General features: G+C 43.6%; 1 protein-coding gene across 1 annotated transcript in view; it reads right to left on the bottom strand.

The window, feature by feature from the left end:
- Positions 1 to 22174, bottom strand: part of NDUFS8 (NADH:ubiquinone oxidoreductase core subunit S8) — a 208072-nt gene that overhangs the window by 97925 nt on the left and 87973 nt on the right. The window contains exons 4-5 of the mRNA XM_040437360.1: positions 8552 to 8641; positions 8297 to 8469 (exon numbers count right to left, since the gene is read on the bottom strand). Of these exons, the coding sequence (XP_040293294.1) occupies positions 8297 to 8469; positions 8552 to 8641 (263 nt within the window). The remainder of the gene's footprint in view (positions 1 to 8296; positions 8470 to 8551; positions 8642 to 22174) is intronic.

The raw sequence follows: 22174 nt of genomic DNA on the forward strand, positions 1-22174 counted from the left end.
ATGGGAAACTGTAAAAATACAAAGTCTGCTAGTAGAGAGTCTCAAGTCTGTACAGAAAAGGGGACCAATATTTTTAATACATTTTTAGCTCAAAAAAAGTACAATGCAATAATAAAGAAAATAAATGTCCACAAAAGGTAACTTTTAAAGGGGTTGTCTTACCTCAGAAAGCCAGACTTACAGGGTGTATAATCCTATTTTCCAGATGACTCCACAGCGACACGGTACTACCAGGAGGGTACCCCACCTCCCTAGGGACAGGAAACAACATGGAGATCTTTAAATAGCCCTCTCCCCTTAACTGCTCCAGTTGTTTCCTGTCCCTCTGGGATAGTGTGGAGGTTCTCCTGTAAGTACAAGGTGCCTATCTGGTATCAGGGCACCCAGTCTGCTTCTCCCTGGATTGTTAAAAAGTCCTCCGGTGGAGGCAGCCCCAGGTAGCATCTGTGAGAAATTTCGAGAGAGGACGGTGGGTCACGTGATCGGAGGCAGACGAGATTCTCGTGGGCTCAAAATCTCAGGGAGGCTGCTTCTGGATCAGTCACTTCCCCCTAGGCAACGAGCAGTTTAAAAGGAGGGGGGAGATACTCCTGGCAGCGTCTCCTCAAGCAGCAGAATGTCAGGACCGAGTGAGTCAGACACCATGCGCAAGTCTGTAGAACCGGTAAAAGCTCTTAGCCCGGCGAGTTCTCCTCCCCTGTATTTTCTGTGACTTTGTACTGCTCACTTACTGTAGGTGGAAAGATTTTTAACACACCATGAGGTGGTGGGATTCCTCTTAGTATTGCTACTTGGCTGCTTCCTCCTGATTGTGTGTTTTGGTATGCCCTTAGGTCAGGGATGCTCTAAAACAGCTGAAAGATCTTGCATTAGGAAATGTTCCATTTGCAAGAAAGGCCTGCCTCCTGGTCATAAAAAGCCTCTTTGCACTAAATGTATGGATAAACTAATATCTGAAGAGTCTCCATCTTTATTGGACAATATCAGAACTCTAATCAAGGGAAGTGAGCAGCACAGTGTATTGTAAAATGGCATCCATGTGTCAGAAACCTTCCACCTCTACTACTGTGAAGTCCACTTCTTCTGAAATAGACCTTCAGGAGGAGGATTTTGATGAAGGGGAATTAGTCTCAGGTTCTGACTCAGATTCCTCAGAAAATGAGATGGGTCGTCCCCGTTGCTCTATTGAGGAAACGGATGCTCTCCTTGACTCTTGAGGAATCCAAACAGCCTAAATCAGTACAGGATTTAATGTTTAGAAGGATTGGGGGAAAAAAGAAAGTGTTCCCTCTCCATTCTAATATTACAAAAGGTATAAAAAAAGGAATGGGAGGACCAAGAGAAAAAAAAAACAAAAAAAAAAAAACAGGGGTCTCCGGAATTTTCAAGAGGAACTATCTTTTTTCTGAAGCGGATACCACCCTCTGGGATAAATTCCCTAAGATGGACGCACCCGTGGCAAAAATAACTAAAAAGTCTGCCCTCCCTTTTAAGGACGTAGGGCTTCTCAAGGATGCAAAAAGAGTGAAGCCCTATGGAAAAGATCCTGGGAAGCTTCTACAGCCATATTTAGACCACGTGTAGCGGCCACTTATACTGCGAGATCTATGTCGATCTGGATTAGTCATATGGAGGAACATCTAGTAGCAGGAACTCCAAGAGAGCATATAATTGCATCGTTGCCTATGTTAAAAAAGGCATCAAATTTCCTGGCAGACGCCTTAGCAGACACAGTAAAACTAGCTACAAGATCTGCAGCCCTCTCTAATGCCACTAGGAAAGCAGTATGATTAAGGTCATGGTCGGGTGACACAGCATCACAAAATAAATTGTTCGGCATCAAAAAAAAAAAGGCTTTTCAGGGAGATGGCAGACAGGAATTGGAAGGGGCAAAGGATTCCGTTTTAACCCGAGAAATTCCTCTCAAAAACCAAATAATCAATGACGCCAAAAGTTCGGTGGGAAGAAGATTAAAAAATTTCCTTCCCCGTGGATGCTAGATGTTATAGAGTCGAGACTAAAGTTGGAATTATTTCCCCCCTACCACGTGTTATTTGTATAAACAGGGAGGTGAAAAGGAGAGGATCATTTAGCCCTGTTAAACCAACTGACTATACTTCTTCAAAAAGAAGCTATTATAAATTTGAAGGGTTTGAATCGACATATTCAGTACAAACAGTTTAAAACTGAGACAGTGAAATCCACAATAAATCTCCTAGGAAAAGACTTCAATATAGCAAGTCTAGATCTCACCGATGCGTATCATATTCCAATATGCAGCAGTCACCACAAGTATCTAAGGTTTGTGGTTCAGACGGGAGACAAGGTATCCCACTTTTCGTTCCAGGTCCTTCCTTTCGGTTTAACATCAGCACCCAGAGTTTTTGCGAAAATTATGTCAGAAGTGATAGCAAGTCTCCATCGAAAAGAGATATTAGCCATCCCTTATCTGGACGATTTCATCATAGCTGCAGACTCAGAGGAAATTGGAAGATCACTTAGAAATCGTACGGCGGGATCTGGAAAAATTAGGATGGATAATAAATCTAGAAAAATCGGATTTAAGACCCAACAAATGCAAACCGTTTATAGAAGAAGTACTACTAGACTCTCAGGTAATAAAATAGTTTCTTCCAAAAGAGAAAACAAGTAAAAATCATCCAGGAAGTATCTCTACTTCGGAGAACGAAAAAAGCGTCTATTCGAGTCCTAATGGGGGTTCTCATGTACTCGGCAATCACAGCAGAAAAGTGTGCCCAAGCACATTCCAGAGTCCTACAAGCCATCATGTTACAGAGCTGGGACAAGAGTATGTTCTTTTTAGAGAAGAAGGTTAGAATTCCTCATCAGGTGAGGGTTTCACTAATATAGTGGCTTTGTAAAAAGAACCTATCCGTTGGGGTTTCATGGTGTCAAGAAAAACCTATCATTCTGACAACAGACACCAGCAAAACTGGTTGTGGGGCTTATTCTGATCTTTCAGTAGTACAAGGAAGATGGAGTCAGGAATTAAGTCAGGCCTCCTCCAATCTAAGAGAACTGTGGGCAGTATGGGAAGCTCTGAATGCTCTACAGTCAGAAATAAAACTAAAAGATGTAAAGATCTTGTCAGACAACGTCACTACAGTCACTTACTTAAACAAACAAGGAGGTACAAGAAGCATATCCTTAGCATCCATTCCAGTTCATATAAAAGGAAAAGACAACAGAGTGGCAGATTTTTTGAGCAGAGATATACTGAAAGAGGGAGAACAGAGTCTGCTTTCTCAAAATAACAGAAAGATGGTCTGTACCATACCTAGACCTTTTTGCAACTCTGCAGAACAAGCAAACAGAAAGGAATTGTTTCCTGTCCTACAAAGACCACCCACTATTTGTAGACGCACTCTCTCACCCCTGGCCAGACGAGATCTTGTATGCTTTTCCCCCTTCTCGCCGATTCCAAAAACATAGAAAGGTGTTAGAGGAAAAAGCCAGAATAATCCTAATTGTTCCTTTTTGGCCCACAAGGTCATGGTTCCAGCTGCTACTCAGTCTAGCAGCAGAGGATTACTGGATCCTGCCTTCACTCCCAGACCTTCTCCACCAAGGTCTAGTGGTCAACCCTAGGACGAAGCAGCTTGGAACTTGAACCGGAATTACTGAGAGAAAGAGGTCTTTCTGAGGCAGTAATTTCCACTATTTTATGTAGTCGTAAACCCATTACATCAAAAACATATTTTAGCACTTGGGAAGCCTTTCTAAAATTCTCTAAAAATAGTCCAGGGAGATCACATGCCCTAAATTTGTCTGTCATCCTACATTTTCTTCAAGCAGGGTTAGAAAAATGGTTAAAAGTAAGTACCATTAAAGTCCATATTGCTGCCTTGAGTGCCTTTTTAGACACTAAGTTGGCAGATTTGGAGCTTATAATAAGATTTGTTAAGGGGGCACGGTGAAAATCAACCTCTAGTTAGGCCTACGGGTACTCTCTGGGACCTAAATTTTGTATTATCTGCCTTAACAGGACCCCCCTTTGAGCCATTATCTGAGATCCCCGTAAAAATGCTCTCCTTTAAAACAGTGTTCCTGGTAGCGATTACAACAGCCAGGAGAGTGGGGGAAATACAGACGTTCTCGTGTAGACCTCCCTACCTACCCATAAGAGACAACAGAATAGTTCTAAAGCACTCTCCCTCTTTTCTGCCCAAAGTCGTTTCAAAATGTCACTGTCTACAGGAAGTATCGCTGCCATTGTTCGGCTCTCCATCGGGCTCGCAGGAGGAAGTGCGATTACATAAACTAGATGTTCGCAGATGTGTATTGGCCTACCTTGAAGCAACCAGAACTTTCAGGAAGAAGGACAGACTCTTTGTTCAGTTTGCAGGACTCAGTAAGAGGCAGGCAGCAAGTAAAACGTCCATTGGGAGATGGATCAGATCAGCGATTGTATTTTGTTACAACTCTAAGGATGTCAAGCTCCCTGAGAGTCTCAAAGCCCATTAAACTCGTTCAGTTGCAGCCTCAGATATGCCAGGCAGCCACCTGGTCTTCACCTTCCACCTTTTTTTAGACATTACCAGCTAGATGTTATGAAGCATCAGGACTTATCCTTTTCTCGCAGAGTGTTATCAGCAATGGTCCCACCCTAATAGTTTTTTTGTTTTCTCTGTCATTCCTCCTGGTAGTACTGTGCCGCTGTGGAGGCGTCTGGAAAAGATGACAATTACTTATCGGCAATTTGATTTTCCTCTAGCCTCCACAGCGTTACAGAATTTCCCCCCCCCCACACACACACACACACACATTTATGTAGCCATAATGATGCCATATGTTGTTTACTTTTCTGTTTGAAAATATAAAATAACAGTTTTTGTTGCATCCATTTCAGAGTTTCTTGGTTATAAACTGGAGCAGGTAAGGGGAGGGGACTATTTAAAGATCTCCATTTTGTTTAATGTCCTTAGGGAGGCGGGGTAACCCTCCTGGTAGTACCGTGCCACTGAGGAGGCTAGAGGAAAATTAAAATTACTGGTAAGTATGGTAATTGTCATATTTTCAGTCACTTACTAATGTACTTCTATTTTCTATATTGCTTCTCTTCCCCATTTTCTTTCATAATCTCTCCTTTTAGACCCTGCTCACCTCTAGGGGTTGCGGCCACCGCTGCAATGCACCTGCAGTTGCCGCTCTTGCATACTAGGAGAGAAATATCCAGCCTTTCTGATCACAGAAGCGTGCATAGAGGATGGCGCAAGCGCATTCGCTCCCGTCTCCGGCCACCTTCTATTAGTTTCCGCACCTGGCCACCTTATTCCCGCTATAGAACAGCTCCAGGGCTTTCGCTGCAGCCCTGAAGCTATGCCACCAGGATAAAGTTTAACAGGGTCAGGGCTTGGACAAATAGCCCCGGATCTGTAAAATACAGATCACAAGTGCCTGTTGTCATCTTGTGAAAGACAACTGTTGGAAAGCTTCAGGTCTGACCTGAAAGTTTCCTACAGCGCCTGGTAGAGCAATCGTATCTGTCTCCTGGTAACCTTGTCAGGAGACAGACATGGAGCTTGCAAATATACAGAGATATATAGCGCTGCGGAATATGTTGGCACTATATAAATAAAGATTATTATAATTATCATAAGATTATTATAACAATAAATATTATTATTAACCCTTTCAGGACCAAGCCATTTTTCACCTCAAGAATAAGGCCATTTTTAGCAAATCTGACATGTGTCACTTTATGTGATAATAACTTTAAAACATTTTTACTTATCCAGGCCATTCTGAGAATGTTTTCTCATCACATATTGTACTTCATGACAGTGGTAAAATTGAGTCAAAAAATGTCATTTTTATTTATAAAAAAAACACCAAAATTTCCAAATTTAAATTTCTCTACTTTTATAATAGTAATAACTCCAAAAATAGTTAGTTACTTTACATTCCCCATATGTCTACTTCATGTTTGGATCATTTTGTGAATGCCATTTTATTTTTTGGGGATGTTAGAAGGCTTAGAAGCAAATCTTGAAATTTTTACGAAAATTTCCAAATTTCCAAAACCCACTTTTTAAGGACTAGTTCAAGTCTGAAGTTACTTTGTGAGGCTTACATATTAGAAACCACCCAAAAATTACCCCATTTTAGAAACTACACCCCCCAAGGTTTTCAAAACCGATTTTACAAACTTTGTTAACCCTTTAGGAGTTCCACAATAATTAATGGAAAATGAAATTTCAGAATTTCACTTTTTTGGCAGATTTTCCATTTTAATCCATTTTTTCCCGATGACAAAGCAAGGGTTAACAGCCAAACAAAACTCAATATTTATTGCCCTGATTCTGTAGTTTACAGAAACACCCCATATGTGACCGTAAACTGCTGTACAGGCACACGGCAGGGCGCAGAAGGAAAGGAATGCCATATAGTTTTTGGAAGGCAGATTTCACTAGGATAATTTTAAGTTGCCATGTCACATTTGAAGACCCCCTGATGCACCCCTAGTGTAGAAACTCCGAAAAAATGACCCCATGTTGGAAACTACGGGATAAGGTGGCATTTTTGTTGGTACTATTTTAGGGTGCATATGATTTTTGGTTGCTCTATATTACACTTTTTGTGAGGCAAGGTAACAAGAAATAGCTGTTTTGGCACAGTTTTTATTTTTTGTTATTTACAATGTTTATCTGACAGGTTAGATCACGTGGTATCTTTATAGAGCAACCAAATAGGACTACTATTTTTGGTTGTTTGTTTCAGTTTTACATAATAAAGCATTTATTTCTTATTTTTTGAGCGACTGTCTTATGTAGGGGCTCATTTTTTTTCGGTATGAGATTACGGTTTGATTGGTACTATTTTAGGGTGCATATGACTTTTTCATTGCTTGGTATTACACTTTTTGTGATGCAAGGTGACACATAAGGGGTTAGGTGTCACGATAGGGAGTGGGGGGAAACCTCCACCGTATAATTAGAGCTGTTACTAAGCCCGAAAACAGGGATAGGGAGCAGGTCACCTCCTACAGCCGCCCCCTTATCCTGACCCTGATCTCCTGACCGTATGAGCGCCCCCTAAAGCCAGGCTATGAGCTGAGCGCTGCCATTGGCCAGCGCTACAGCATAGGAGAAGAAGACGCAGGCAGGATCAAATGGGTGGAGCCTAACTACTTACATACCGGAGGCTATACCGGGCGAACGGAGCGGCGCACGGGGATAACAGTAAGTGCAGGGGGATCCCTGGGCGCCGCTCTACACCTCTGTATAGTTAGTTTAGAGGCTTTCCTCTAGTGAAAGGTCCTCTTTAAAAAAAAAAAATCCACACAATCCCTTTAAACCCCCCCCCCCCCCCCCCCCCCCCAAGCCAGCAGTGGGATCTGTGAAGATAAATATACTTACTTGCTCCCAGCCAATCAGTTCCGGCTCCCTGGCTGTCTGCAGTGCTGTTCCGGTCAGTGTTTGTCAACATCCCCACAGGCAGAGTAATGTGTCCTCAAAAAATATGAGACCCAGCAGTGTGGCTTGGGGACACTTCATCGCTGAGGTCATCGGCTGCAACAATCCACGTTTCTCCATCCATAAGGATGCTGATGGAAAGCGACCGGGAGTGCAGTGCAGACAGCCTGGGAGCCATAAGTTAGCGGTTGGGAACTGATAAGTATGAGTCTTTTAACAAGTCCTGCTGGCTGGGCAGAACATTTAAATTAAAATCCAGGACAACTGATTTTTAAGCTACAGAGACTGAGAAATAAAGTAATGCATGTCATAAAACAGAGTAAGAAACATACATCATTAGTGGGGTGTTACTGAAAAACTCTTGTACAGGGTACACAGATGTAACAGATCAATTTGTAGTTTAAATGGGTTGTGTCACTTCAGCAAGTGGCGTTTATTATGTAGAGAAGGTTAATACAAGCCACTTACTAATGTATTGTTATTATCCATATTGCTTCCTTTGCTGGCTGAATTCATTTTTCCATCACATTATAAACTGCTTGTTTCCATGGGTACGACCAACCTGTAATCCATCAGCGGTGGCTGTGCATGCACATTATAGGAAAAAATGCTGGCCTCTCTGGTGGCCAGGACTGTGGGAGCTCACGTAGGCTGATGCTTTTTCCTATAATGGCAAGCACAGCCACTACTGCTGGATTGCAGGGTGGTCGCAACCATGGAAATGAACAGTGTATAATGTGGTGGAAAAATGAATCCAGCCAGCAGGAAGCAATATGGGAATGTGGCTTGTAGTAACTTTTTCTACACAATAAATGCTATTTGCTGAAGTGACAACCCCTTAAAGACTATTTCCTCTTTACCTGGGCAGGACAGATGGCTTCACACAGCTTACATGCAATACAACGCTCCTCTCCAGATGGGTATCTGCGTAATGCATGCTCACCACGGAACCGTGGGCTCAATGGGCCCTTCTCAAAAGGGTAATTGATAGTGGCTGGCTCCCGAAACAAGTAGCTTAAGGTCATTCCAAGGCCTGACAAGACAAGAAGGGTAAGAAGTGAAGAATGCAACTGCAAAAGAAAGCAGTAGATTATTCCTTATTCACTATGTCCCACCTCTGATCAGCTCTGTCCAAAGCAATGTTTGGGCTGCCCGGTCAGTCACAGACTTCAAGTTTGTTTCTTCTTCTCGAGCATTTACATACTCTAATGTAGGACAAAGAAGTATTAAAATTATTACTTAGATTATTACATGGCTCCAACATAATCAGAACTGCTGGATAAAAAAATTTTTTAAAAGGGGTTGTGTCGCCTCAGCAAGTGGCAATTACTAATGTATTGTTATTATCCATATTGCTTTCCTTGCTGGCTGTATTCATTTTTCCATCACGTTATACACTGCTCGTTTCCATGGTTACGACCACCCTGCAATTCAGCAGCGGTGGCCATCTTTGCACACTATAGGAAAAAAGCACCAGCCTCTCTGTTGGCCGAGACCATGGGAGCTCACATAAGCATAGCAGGGTGGTCGTAACCATGGAAACGAGAGGTGTTTTATGTGATGGAAAATTGAAACAAGCCAGCAAAGGAGGCAATATGGCCAATCACAATACATTAGTAGTGCCTTGTATTAACTTTCTCAACATAATAAACGCAATTTGCTGAAGTGACAGAGCCCCCTCTAAATTAAATCAAAATCAATGCTCTCCCACTGTGAGGTGTCCAACCTTGAGTCAACTGACCTAACCAGATGTTTTAAAATAGGTTTCTGGGGGGGAAAATGGAAGCAAAATAAATTCTGCTGGTTGGTGTACAATACCAGCTATTAGAGGCACTAGCGGAGGAAAGAGAATGGCTTTTATCGCCTGGATTAAAGGCATTCTTCTAAGTCAAACTTGTCTGCCATGCCTCTGGGTAACACTGTATTGTCTTATTAGGGCTCATGCACACGACCGTAAAAAAAAAACAGATGACATCTCTGCACCATCCGTTTTTTGGCTAATCCATTATAACCATGCTTGTTCTGGTCCGCAAAACGGTTGCGGAACGGACTTACGGACATATGGAAATGGAATGCAAACGGAGTAATTATTATTTTTTTTTTAAGTGAATGGTTCCGCATACGGGCTGCAAAAAAAAAAAAAATGGAACGGAGACATGTGCATGAACCCTTTACTATGCAGATAAATCATACCTCTAGTATGAGAGGGTTAACTGCAATAGTAGGGTGGTGATCATTAATACATACTCTCTTATAAATAAGGTGCACAACATTTCTTATGCCCAAGTGGGGTATTCTGGTTACTAAAAGGAACTAGGACAGGATAGGTTATAACTGGGACGCCCACTGATCCAGAGAACGGGGGTCCCATATCATCGTCCTGATAGAGTGGCACATCAAGCATACACTTGGCTATTTCCAGCAGTCCCGGACAACCCCTTTGAATCAAATGAATTGAAACTATACACAACACGTTACTTTACCTTAATCCCTTAATGGCTATGTACACCTTCAGAGGTTAAAAAAAAACAACAACTTGTACATGCATTTTACTCATTTTGGGCTAAAAAAAAAATTCTATTGGTCTTTATTAAAAATATTAAGCCGTTCTGTCACAAAGGGTAAACTGTGTGCTGTGTCAATTGTCCTTTTTACTTTCACTTTGTGCCAGTCAACTTATAAACCTTATCTTTAATTTACTAAGGGGTCATAAAAACTTTTTTTATTTTAAAGGGATTGTCTCATCTTGCCATTACTTAGGGAAACAGCATACCTCGCTTTGCTAGGCTATTTCAGTAACTCTCATGCATGGCAATGAGAGCTATTAAAAACAACAGTGTGCCGGAGCGCTCCACTGTTTCCCGGCCAGATGGTGGTCGGGACTGTGTCCCATCTTGACTTATTAATATATTATTATTTTATATGACACTGGCCGATTTTTAGGCAGATAATTGCTAACGAGCATTCGCATAAACGAGCGTTAGCGATCATCTAGTAGTCTTATACTGCCACTAATTGCCCAATGATCATCAGGTAATCCAAAACCTGTACTAATCACACAGCAGGACAAGTTACTTCAGAACACTGAGCCAAAGAGCTGCCTCATCCTCCTCTCCTATTTGTCATGGATTATGATCCTGAATACAGCTGATAAGATCTTCAACTGAATCTCTGTGGGAATGGAGTTCATGAGGAGATGAAGTACAGGGAGGATGGACAGGACAGACTGTGGTAATGTGGGGCCTTGGTAATGGGAACTGCATACAGGTGCTGCTGCTCATTAGCCACATCCCCACCATTCTCTCTGTTCTTCATGTCTCCTCTCAAACTCCATTCCTACAAAGATTCAGCTAAGGGTCTTATCATCTGTATTCAGGATCATTCCTGACAAGTAGAGCAGAGAGGAGAATGATGCAGCTCAGTGCTGTGAAGTAACTTGTCCTGCTGTGTGATTAGGACAGGTTTTGTGTGTACTAATAGGATGGCAATCATTTTATTTCTCCTAATGATTGCTCCCTAGACAAAACAAGCCATTATAACTAATGAAAGGTATTTGGGAATATTTTTATAATAAAGTAATAGTTAAGTATTTTCATTTTCTTGATTCCCGGAGAACCCCTTTAAATGGGTTTTCCCCATCTTGCTATTTCATCCTCACTTCCTGGTTTCCTGCCTCTAATGCTGGGCGGGCTTAAAGGGATTCTGTCACCTGCTTTTAGCATTTTAAGCTGGCACCATCGCTATGTTGACTAAAGTACCTTATTTCCAGGACTCTTCTTTTTTACTTATTTTCGTTTGGTAGTTTTGTTATAAAAGCGATTATGCTAATTAGGGTCCAAGGTGCCCAGAGGGGCGTTTTTTTTCAGTCTCCGGTGCCCAGTTACGCCCCCCTGCAGTGCCCAGTGAGGCCTCCTGATCATCAAAACACCTCCCACAGCTCGTCAAACGGTTCCACCCCCTCCGTACGTCATAATCTACCTTATAGATATGCCCCGTCCTCCTTCCTGTCTGCGGCCAGAAAACTCGCGCAGGCGCAGTATCGCCTGCGGCCTGCGCGATCATCAACGTCCTGAGGGCAACAGCGCTCAAGTCACATCACTGGGCTCGGCGCATGCCCAGTGAGACTTTTGAGGCTGTTGCCCTCAGGAGGTTGATGATCGCGCAGGCCGCAAACGGTACTGCGCCTGCGCAGGTTTTCTGGCCGCAGACAGGAAGGAGGACGGGGCATATCTATAAGGTAGACTATGACGTGGGGAGGGGGCGGAACAGTTTGCCGGGCTGTGGGAGGTGTTTTGATGATCAGGAGGCGTCACTGGGCACTGCAGGGGGGCGTCACTGGGCACCGGAGACTGAAAAAAACGCACCTCTGGGCACCTTGGACCCTAATTAGCATAACATAAAAATCGCTTTTATAACAAAACTAAGAAACGAAAATAAGTAAAAAGAAGAGTCCTGGAAATAAGGTACTTTAGTCAACATAGCGATGGTGCCAGCTTAAAATGCTAAAAGCAGGTGACAGAATCCCTTTAAGCAGTTTGAGTGAAGGCCTGCCACACCTCTGTATGACATCACACTGAGAACTCAGTCCTTGAGTGCTCATTCATGTTGATAGTATGAGTCATCAGTCTGGAAGCCTGCAGTGTCTTTGAAGCCAATCCCCCCCCTGCTGGGGAATCATCACTCAGAGCCATGGGAAGTGAGCTAAGAAAGTTAAATGTGGCTGTCCTGCAGTCTAATACAGTTTTAGGCTCCATTCACACGTCCGCAAGTGTTGTCCGCACCCATTCGGCAATTGTGCGGAACGGGTGCAGACCCATTCATTCTCTATAGGGACTGAATGGATGCGAAGAGCACACTATGTGCTCTCTGCATCCGCATTTCCGGAGCGCGGCCCCAATCTTCCGGTCCACAGCTTCGGAAAAAAATAGAGCATGTCCTATTCTTGTGGACTTGCAATTGCGGACAAGAATAGGCATTTCTATGGGGGTGCCAGCCGGGTGTATTGCGGATCCGCAATGCACTACGGACTTTTAAATGGACCCTTACACACAAAATCTCAGTCTTATCTTTTACAAACCCATTCTGTGCAGCAAAAACAATGATTCCATATTATACATTAGCCCAAAAGCATGTTAGCTAGTAGACTTATAATCTTTGCTTTTGACTCCCATAAAACATGACCAACCCCCACCGACCGGCACTGATGCAGAGTTGTTTCCATTAGAGCTGAACTACAGTTGTGTATAAACCTTAGACCATGTATCTGTATAGATGCATATACAGCACTGCTACATCTGTCTTCACCAGTCCCCTAACATCACTTTGGCTGAATGGCTTCCTGCTCAGCTCTGCTACATCTTTATTCCACTCCCCCACTAGTACTGTGTCTGAAAAGCTTTATATACAGCTCTGCTTCATCTCTCTATTTCTCGCTCCCACCAGCCCCGAGGCTGAACAGCTTTATATCCAGCTCTGCTACATCTGTCTATGTCTCTCTCCCACCAGCACTGAGGCTAAACAGCTTTATATACAGGTCTCTGCTACATCGGTCTTCCCTGAACTTCTCTATATACAGCTCTGCTACATCTCTCTTCCCTAAACCACTCTATATACTGCTCTGCTACATCTGACTTCCACTGCACAATAACAGCACTGTGTTTGAATCACTTCATATACAGCTGTACTACATCTGTCGTCCACTACCCCACTAGCACAGTATCTGAACTTTCTCATATACAGCTCTGCTACATCTGTCTATTTCTCTCTCCCACCAGCACTGAGCCTGAACAGATTTACATTCCACAATGGGCGGGACGCCCATTGTGGAATGTAAATCTGTTCAGGCTCAGTGCTGGTGGGAGAGAGAAATAGACAGATGTAGCCTCCACTTCAGAATGTCATCCCTTCTGTGTCACTCCATTCAGTAATGTTGTCCCCTCTGTGTCACTCCATTCAATAATGTCATGGCCTCTGCGTCCCTCCATTCAATGTCATCCCCTCTGCGTCCCTACAGTAATGGCCTTCCCTGTGTCACACCACTTCTAAATGTCATCCCCTCTGTGTCCCTCCATTCCACAATGGCATCCCCTGTGTCCCTCCACTTCTGAATGTCATCCCCTCTGTGTCCCTCCATTCAATAATGTCATCCCCTCTGTGTCCCTCCATTCAACAATGGCGTCCCCTGTGTCCCATCATTCAATAATGTCATCCCCTCTGTGTCCCTCCAGTCAGTAATGTCAACCCCTCTGCATCCCTCCATTCAATAATGTCATCCCCTCTGTGTCTCTCAATTCAATGTAATCCCCTCTCCATCCCTTCAATAATGGCCTCCCCTGTGTCCCTCCACTTCTGATTGTCATTTCCTCTGTGTCCCTACATTCAACAATGGCGTCCCTTGTGTCCCTTCACTCCATATTGTTGTCCCCTGTGTGCCTCCATTCCATAATGGAGTTCCTCCTTAACTCCAGAGGAACCCCCTTTATTGTCATCGTTGGTGGATTTGGTGGTTCATTTATTTATCAAAATAATTATACTCCCCTATTTCGCTGTTGTCCCGGTCCTCCGATAACTCTCCGGCATGTCCTCTCTTTCTCTCCACTCAGTCTCCGAAGTCTAGGCTGAAAACAGAGCATGCGCGGCTCTGTTTTAGGCACGGCCGCCCGGCATGCTCGTAAAAGAAATGAGAGGCCGGCCGCTAGATCTATCTGCTTCATCTGCGCATGCGCAGCCCCTGCATTCGGCGGGCGAGAGGTGGCCTTAACTATGGGATACAGAATGCCAACAATGAGGTAGGAGGGGAACAATTTTCTCAAGAACGGTGGGAATTGGGTAATACATTATAATTACAAAGATGATCACTGTCACATCATTACAAGATTAAACAGTGATCATTGTGATGGGAATACCCCTTTAAGCCACATTCTTATCAGTAAGATAAGAACTGAGTTTTAATGAGTGTTTATAATGTCAGAGCAGAGATAAGGAGCCCATCAAGTCAGCTGGGTGAAGGAGAGAATTCAGATCCTCCTGCTAGAGCATCTCAGCCATAAACGGAGAAAAGGATTCCATATTTTTAATAAAGACCAATTTAAAAAAGTATTTTTACCTCAAAATGAGTACAATGCAATAAAAAAAATAAACTGACCCCAAAAGGTGCACATGGCCTTTAACCCTTTCAGACCCGGGCCAGTTTTCATCTTCCTGTCCAGGCAATTTTTTGCAAATCTGACATGTGTCACTTTATGTGGTAATAACTTAAAACCCCTTTACTTATCCAGGCCATTCTGAGATTGTTTTCTCGTCCCATATTGTACTTCAGGACAGTGGTAAAATGGAGTCAAAATATTTTATTTTTATTTATAAAAATAAATAAATACCAAATTTAAAAATGGAAAAAAATTTTGAAATTTCAATTTCTTTACTTTTATAATAGACAGTAATAACTCCAAAAAGCCGAAATTAGACTTTCCGGTAATTCAGTTTCCACTAAATCACCACGACGGCCCACAAGGAGATTGACCCCGGACCTCTGTAGTGGCAGGAACAGAGAGTGGGTTTAAATCTCCCCCTCCCACCACCAACGCCAGTGTGTCCAAAATTACAGAGCCATAAAAAGTGGTGGATAAACAACAACTCAAGAGGATATTAATTCATAACCTCCCAAACATAAAGAAAAAAATTAGGGTAGGGAATATATGTGCAGTCGTGGTGATTTCGTGGAAACTGAAATACAGGTAAGTCTAATTCCGGCTTTCCAACTCATCACCACGACGACCCACAAGGAGATATACAAAATTATAAATTTAGGGGGGGGGGGGGGGGACTGCCTAAAGGATCTTACGTCCAAAAGACAAGTCTGAGCTACTGGAAAGGTCTAGTCTATAGTGTCTCATAAAAGGTATGTATGCTAGACCACGTAGCAGCTTTGCAGATGTCCTCTAGAGAAACTCCGGCCATTTCAGCCTGGGAAGAAGACATGGCTCTAGTCGAATGGGCTCTTAGATTGGAGGGGCAGGGAAGGCCCTGGATCTCATAGCAAAAGGGAGATGGTGTCCTTAATCCATCGAGCCAGAGAGGACCTGGAGGACTTCAGACCTTTACTCTTACCTGAGAAGAGGACTAAAAGGTTATCAGATCTCCGGAAATCTTTCGAAATCTCGAGGTACCTTAAAACTGAACGCCTAACATCTAGACAATGGAAGTTGGATTCTTTACTGTTAGAGGCATTGTTACAGAAGGAAGGTAAGATTATTTACTAGTTACGATGGAAATCGGACATTATTTTAGGGAGAAAACCTGGGTCTAATCTGAGTATGATTCTATCATCAGTAATACGGAGATATGGTTCCCATATGGATAAGGCTTGTATCTCGCCCAGCCTCCTTGCGGATGTAATAGCTATAAGGAAAGCGGTCTTTAGAGATAGGCGTTTAATAGAACAATCGAGTAGAGGTTCGAAAGGGGCGAGTGTCAGGCCTGTGAGTACTACATTTAGGTCCCAAGTAGGGGTACGGGACTTTAGAGAAGGACGGAGGCATGAGGCTGCTTTCATGAATCTTCTAACCCATCGGTGGCTAGCTAGGTCTCGGTCGAAGAAGCAAGCAAGGGCTGAGATCTGTACTTTGAGGGTGGAAGGTCTAAGACCTAGTTCAAGACCTTGCTGGAGAAATTCTAGGATTCTTTAAATATTAGGAGGTTCAGAATTCGGGACTGGGTTCCCAATCCAGGAACAAAACCTTTTCCAAATTTTAAAGTAGATAGAATAGGTGACCTTCTTTCTACTCGTCTTCAGAGTAGATATTACTCGATCGGAGAGACCCTGTGATTTTAGCATCTGGACCTCAGGATCCAGGCTGTCAATTTTAGAAAGTTCGGGTTGTGGTGTAGGATTGGCCCCTGATGAAGGAGATCCCTCCTGGATGGAAGAGGCCACGGGTTTTGTACCAAGAGTTTCTTTAGAGAAGGAAACCAACTTCTTTTCGGCCAGTAAGGGGCTATTAGGATCAGAGTTGTATCTTCCCGGCTAAACTTCTGGATTATTTTGGGAATTAGAGGCAGTGGAGGAAATGCGTAGCAGAGGTTCCAATTCCATTGTATCGTGAACGCGTCCAGCGCCCAAGGATTGTCCCGTGAACTTAGGGAGCAGAATGTTGGTACCTTTGCATTATTCGTTGAGGCGAACAGATCTATTTGAGGGGTGCCCCATCTGTCTATCAGCATTTGAAAAACGTCCTGATTCAGAGACCATTCGGAGTGGTCTATTAGTTCTCGACTGAGGTAGTCTGCCTCTATGTTCAGAGCCCCCTTCAGGTGAATCACGGAGATGGATTTTACGTGGAACTCTGCCCAATTGAAACATTTTTCTGATATGTACATCAGTTTTCCCGATCTTTTCCACCTTGATGTGATGGTCAAATAGCCCTTACTTTCAAAGTTTTCCCAATTTTTCGGCTGACTGACTGACCTTCATTTCTTAAAGCAGGGCTCGACAAATCCCGGGCGCCAGGTCGCCATGGCGACCAGGAATTTGGTCTTGGCGCCTTGGGTATTTGCCATGGCATGAAAATATAATGCAAAATAGGCCCAGCACACCAGCAGCCAGACAGGCGCAGTATCTCTTTAAGTTCATAGTAGACGCGGCGTCACGCACGAGTCCGCGTCTAGTAGGTCCGCCCCTCACGCTTCCCGCCACAGACAACAGTGAAGAGGACCGCTACTGCCTCAGGCTGACTGCAGTGAAGAGGACCGCTACTGTCTCAGTCTGTCCTGGTCCTACCTCATCGCTGCGGCGTGTCTCCTTTAACTCTGTGTCACTCTCTGTGACTGCAAGGTGAGCTGCTTTGGATATGTCAGATAGGGCCAGGGACTGAGACCGGGAGGTGCTGGAGAGGGACCAGCGGCTGTCATGGCGTCTGGGGCGCCCCTTACACATGAGGGCAGATTCTCACTTCTTGAGGTGCCCATATACCCCCAGGCTCCTCCATATATAGTAATAATAATATATATATATATATATATATATATATATATATATACACACACACACTGCCCAAAAAAATAAAGGGAACACTTAAACAACACAATGTAATTCCAAGTCAATCACACTTCTGTGAAATCAAACTGTCCACTTAGGAAGCAACACTGAGTGACAATCAATTTCACATGCTGTTGTGAAAATGGGATAGACAACAGGTGGAAATTATAGGCAATTAGCAAGACACCCCCAATAAAGAAGTGGTTCTGCAGGTGGTGATCACAGACCACTTCTCAGTTCCTATGCTTCCTGGCTGATGTTTTGGTCACTTTTGAATGCTGCCGATGCTTTCACTCTAGTGGTAGCATGAGACTGAGTCTACAACCCACACAAGTGGCTCAGGTAGTGCAGCTTATCCAGGATGGCACATCAATGCGTGTTGTGGCAAGAAGGTTTGCCGTGTCTGTCAGCGTAGTGTCCAGAGCATGGAGGCGCTACCAGGAGACAGGCCAGTACATCAGGAGACGTGGAGGAGGCCGTAGGAGTGCAACAACCCAGCAGCAGGACCGCTACCTCTGCCTTTGTGCAAGGAGGAACAGGAGGAGCACTGCCAGAGCCCTGCAAAATGACCTCCAGCAGGCCACAAATGTGCATGTGTCTGCTCAAACCGTCAGAAACAGACTCCAGGAGGGTGATATAAGGGCCCGACGTCCACAGGTGGGGGTTGTGCTTACAGCCCAATACCGTGCAGGACGTTTGGCATTTGCCAGAGAACACCAAGATTCGCCACTGGCGCCCTGTGCTCTTCACAGATGAAAGCAGGTTCACACTGAGCACATGTGACAGAGTCTGGAGACGCCGTGGAGAACGTTCTGCTGCCTGCAACATCCTCCAGCATGACCGGTTTGGCATTGGGTCAGTAATGGTGTGGGGTGGCGTTTTTTTGGAGGGCCGCACAGCCCTCCATGTGCTCGCCAGAGGTAGCCTGACTGCCATTAGGTACAGAGATGAGATCCTCAGACCCCTTGTGAGACCATATGCTGGTGCGGTTGGCCCTGGGTTCCTCCTAATGCAAGACAATGCTAGACCTCATGTGGCTGAAGTGTGTCAACAGTTCCTGCAAGATGAAGGCATTGATGCTATGGACTGGCCCGCCCGTTCCCCAGACCTGAATCCAATTGAGCACATCTGGGACATCATGTCTCGCTCTATCCACCAACGTCACGTTGCACCACAGACTGTCCAGGAGTTGGCAGATGCTTTAGTCCAGGTCTGGGAGGAGATCCCTCAGGAGACCGTCCGCCACCTCATCAGGAGCATGCACAGGCGTTGTAGGGAGGTCATACAGGCAAGTGGAGGCCACACACACTACTGAGCCTCATTTTGACTTGTTTTAAGGACATTACATCAAAGTTGGATCAGCCTGTAGTGTGTTTTTCCACTTTAATTTTGAGTGTGACTCCAAATCCAGACCTCCATGGGTTGAAAAATTTGATTTCCATTTTTAATTTTTGTGTGATTTTGTTGTCAGCAAATTCAACTATGTAAAGAACAAAGTATTTCAGAAGAATATTTAATTAACTCAGATCTAGGATGTGTTATTTTTGTGTTCCCTTTATTTTTTTGAGCAGTGTATATTCATACAGGTCTCTAGCTTCCCGCCACAGACAACAGTGAAGAGGACCGCTACTGCCTCAGTCTGTCCTGGTCCTACCTCATCGCTGCGGCGTGTCTCCTTCAACTCTGTGTCACTCTCTGCGACTGCAGGACAAGGTGAGCTGCTTTGGATATGTCAGATAGGGCCAGGGAATGAATCAGTTCCATCAGTGCTTCTGAAAATCAGTTCCATTCGTTTGAATGGGGCAGTGAGCACATGGATTTCTATTTGCCCCATTTCAGATGAATGGAACTGATTAATAACGTACTAAAATGCAAACATCTTTCTTTGTGACTTCAGAAAAAAATGAAGCGTACAGCAAAAGCTGCGGATGACAAATTTCTTCGTAAAGACCTCTTGTTTGGAAAGTGAGGTGGAACTTGTTACTGCAGAACCAACCTGCACAAGAGAAGAACAACAAGCAGAGGAGTCCCCTTCAACAAGTCACTCTCAAAATGCTGGAAAAAGGAAGTTTAAGCAATATTGGTGCAAGGAACTCACGTGGTTAAAATTTGACCATAACACTGGTATAGCCATATGAGAGATCTGTGCTTCTTTCCCTGGGATTGCTGACCAAGCATCTAAGTGTGTGAACGGGTTTTCAGGACCATTTAAACTGGAGACCTTCAAAAAACATGCAAAGTCTCTCCAGCATGAAAAATGTGTAAAGGCAAAACATGCTCTTTTATCTCCAGAGGCTACGCCATTGGCTGCATGTGTTAAGAAAATGGATCAAGAGATGTTCAACCACATGAACGTTCTATTTAATGTGGCTTATTATATTGCAAAACATAACAGACCATATACAGATTTTGAAGGTTTGCTAGAGCTGACTGGGAAACTAGGGATTGCTGTGAGAGGAATATGGAAATGACAAGAGATGCAAGGAATTCATCTCACATATTGCAAATGTTATAAGGAAAGAGCTCATCTGCGAGCTAAAGGAGTCAAAATATGTAAGTTTGATGCTAGACGGATCAACTGATAAAGGAAGCTTCGAAGAGCTAATATTGTATGTCAGGTACATCAAGAACAATAAGATTAATGAAGTATTTCTATCAGTCCTACCTCTTGAAATGGCTACTGCAGATGGGTACTTACAAACCATTACTAAAGACCTGAAGACACATGGCCTCTTAGACTGGCTTTCTTCAAGCAAACTGATTGGATTTGGTACAGATGGCGCTGCCAGCATGATTGGAGCTGAAAATGGACTGGTACAGAAAGTACGGCAAAATCTTCCACATGTAATAGGCATTCACTGTGTTGCACACAGATTAAATTTAACTGTATTAAGCTCTGTGAAAGACGCAAAACACGTTGATGACCTCGACTCTATTTTAAAGAAGCTGTACCAATTTTATCAGTATTCACCCAAGAGATTGCGACAGCTGAAGCAGGTAGCTGATAGTTTTCAGGCAAAAATCCTGAAATTTCAGTACTTGCATAACGTAAGATGGGTGTCGAGCAAAGTCAGTGCTCTCTCTGCACTCGTCAAAGACTGGAAATGTGTGACAGTCCACCTTGAAAGTGTTGCTGCAGAAAAAGACAGTGCTTCTGCAGTTGCACATGGTTTGTTAAAGAAACTGACCGATTATAAATTTGTTCACATGCTCCATTTTCTGCTTGATTACTTAGAAATTATTATGAACCTTTCTCTTTTATTTCAAAGAAAAGAGCTTTTCTTAAGCACAGTTGAGTTGCATGTGAAAAACACAATTTCATTCTTAAACGCACTCAAAGATCTGCCAAAACAGCATGAGGAGAGATTTATTAGTGGAACATCACTTAAAGGACTGTATCAAAACATTCAGTTGCATGGACTCAGCCATACTGCAAATTCTTCCATCCAACATGAGAAAGGCAAATTGATTCAGCATGGTGTTGCATATCTGGAAGAGCGATTTCTAACTCAAAGAATATCGAACGTTCCACAGCAGTGTTTGATACATTTGCCTGGCCATCAGGAACAGCATTACAGGACTATGGGGTTGATGACATTACAGCATTGGTTCGTCATTTCCAGAAACAACTCTCACTGCCTGAAATGCATGACGAATGTATGCATGCTATTCACAATGAGTGGTATGAATTTAAAGTCCTTGGCAAAGGGAAGAAACGGAGTGATCTTCTGGATTTGGCACTCTCCAACACAGACAGATTTCCAGTTTTGGGAAACTTGCTGTCTATAGTGTCTGTGCTGCCTGTCTCAACCGCATGTTGTGAACGAGGGTTCAGTTTAATGAACTTTGTAAAAAATAAGTTCAGATCATCAATGCAGCAAGAAAGTTTGGGTGATTTGTTAATGATCAACATGAATGGACCATCTGTGAAGGAGTTTGATCCTGCAAAGGCTGTTGACCATTGGTACTTTACTTCAAAGAATACAAGGCATGTTCATGGCCACAAAAAGCCAAGTGAAAAAAAATGATCTACTTTCTACTTCATGAAAATAATCTGATATGACAGGTACTGGTAAGTCACTTCATTATTATTATTATTATTATTATTATGACATAATATTTTCATTATCTTGCTCATGCCCATGAACATACAGCTTTAGGCTCCATTCACACGTCCGCAAAATGTGTCCGCATCCGTTCCGCAATGTTGCGGAACGGGTGCGGACCCATTCATTCTCTATGGGGACGGAATGGATGCGGACAGCACACAGTGTGCTGTCCGCATCCGCGGTGCGCGGCCCCGATCTTTAGGTCCGCAACTCCGCAAAAAGATAGAGCATGTCCGGGTCCGCAACACATCACGGACGTGTGAATGCAGCCTTATGAGGTTAAAAAAAACTGGCTCCTAACCTTTTTAGCTGGCTCCTAGATTCAAAGGAAATTTGTCGAGCCCTGTCTTCAAGTAATGATGGCCACTCATTTTTCTTTACTTAGCTGCGTTTTTCTTGCCATAATACAAATTCTAACAGTCTATTCAGTAGGACTATCAGCTGTGTATCCACCTGACTTCTCCTCAACGCAACTGATGGTCCCAACCCCATTTATAAGGCAAGAAATCCAACTTATTAAACCTGACAGGGCACACCTGTGAAGTGAAAACCATTTCAGGGGACTACCTCTTGAAGCTCATCAAGAGAATGCCAAG

The sequence above is a fragment of the Bufo bufo genome, chromosome 6 (assembly GCF_905171765.1).
Source record: "Bufo bufo chromosome 6, aBufBuf1.1, whole genome shotgun sequence".
In the NCBI taxonomy this organism is placed as follows: Eukaryota; Metazoa; Chordata; class Amphibia; order Anura; family Bufonidae; genus Bufo; species Bufo bufo.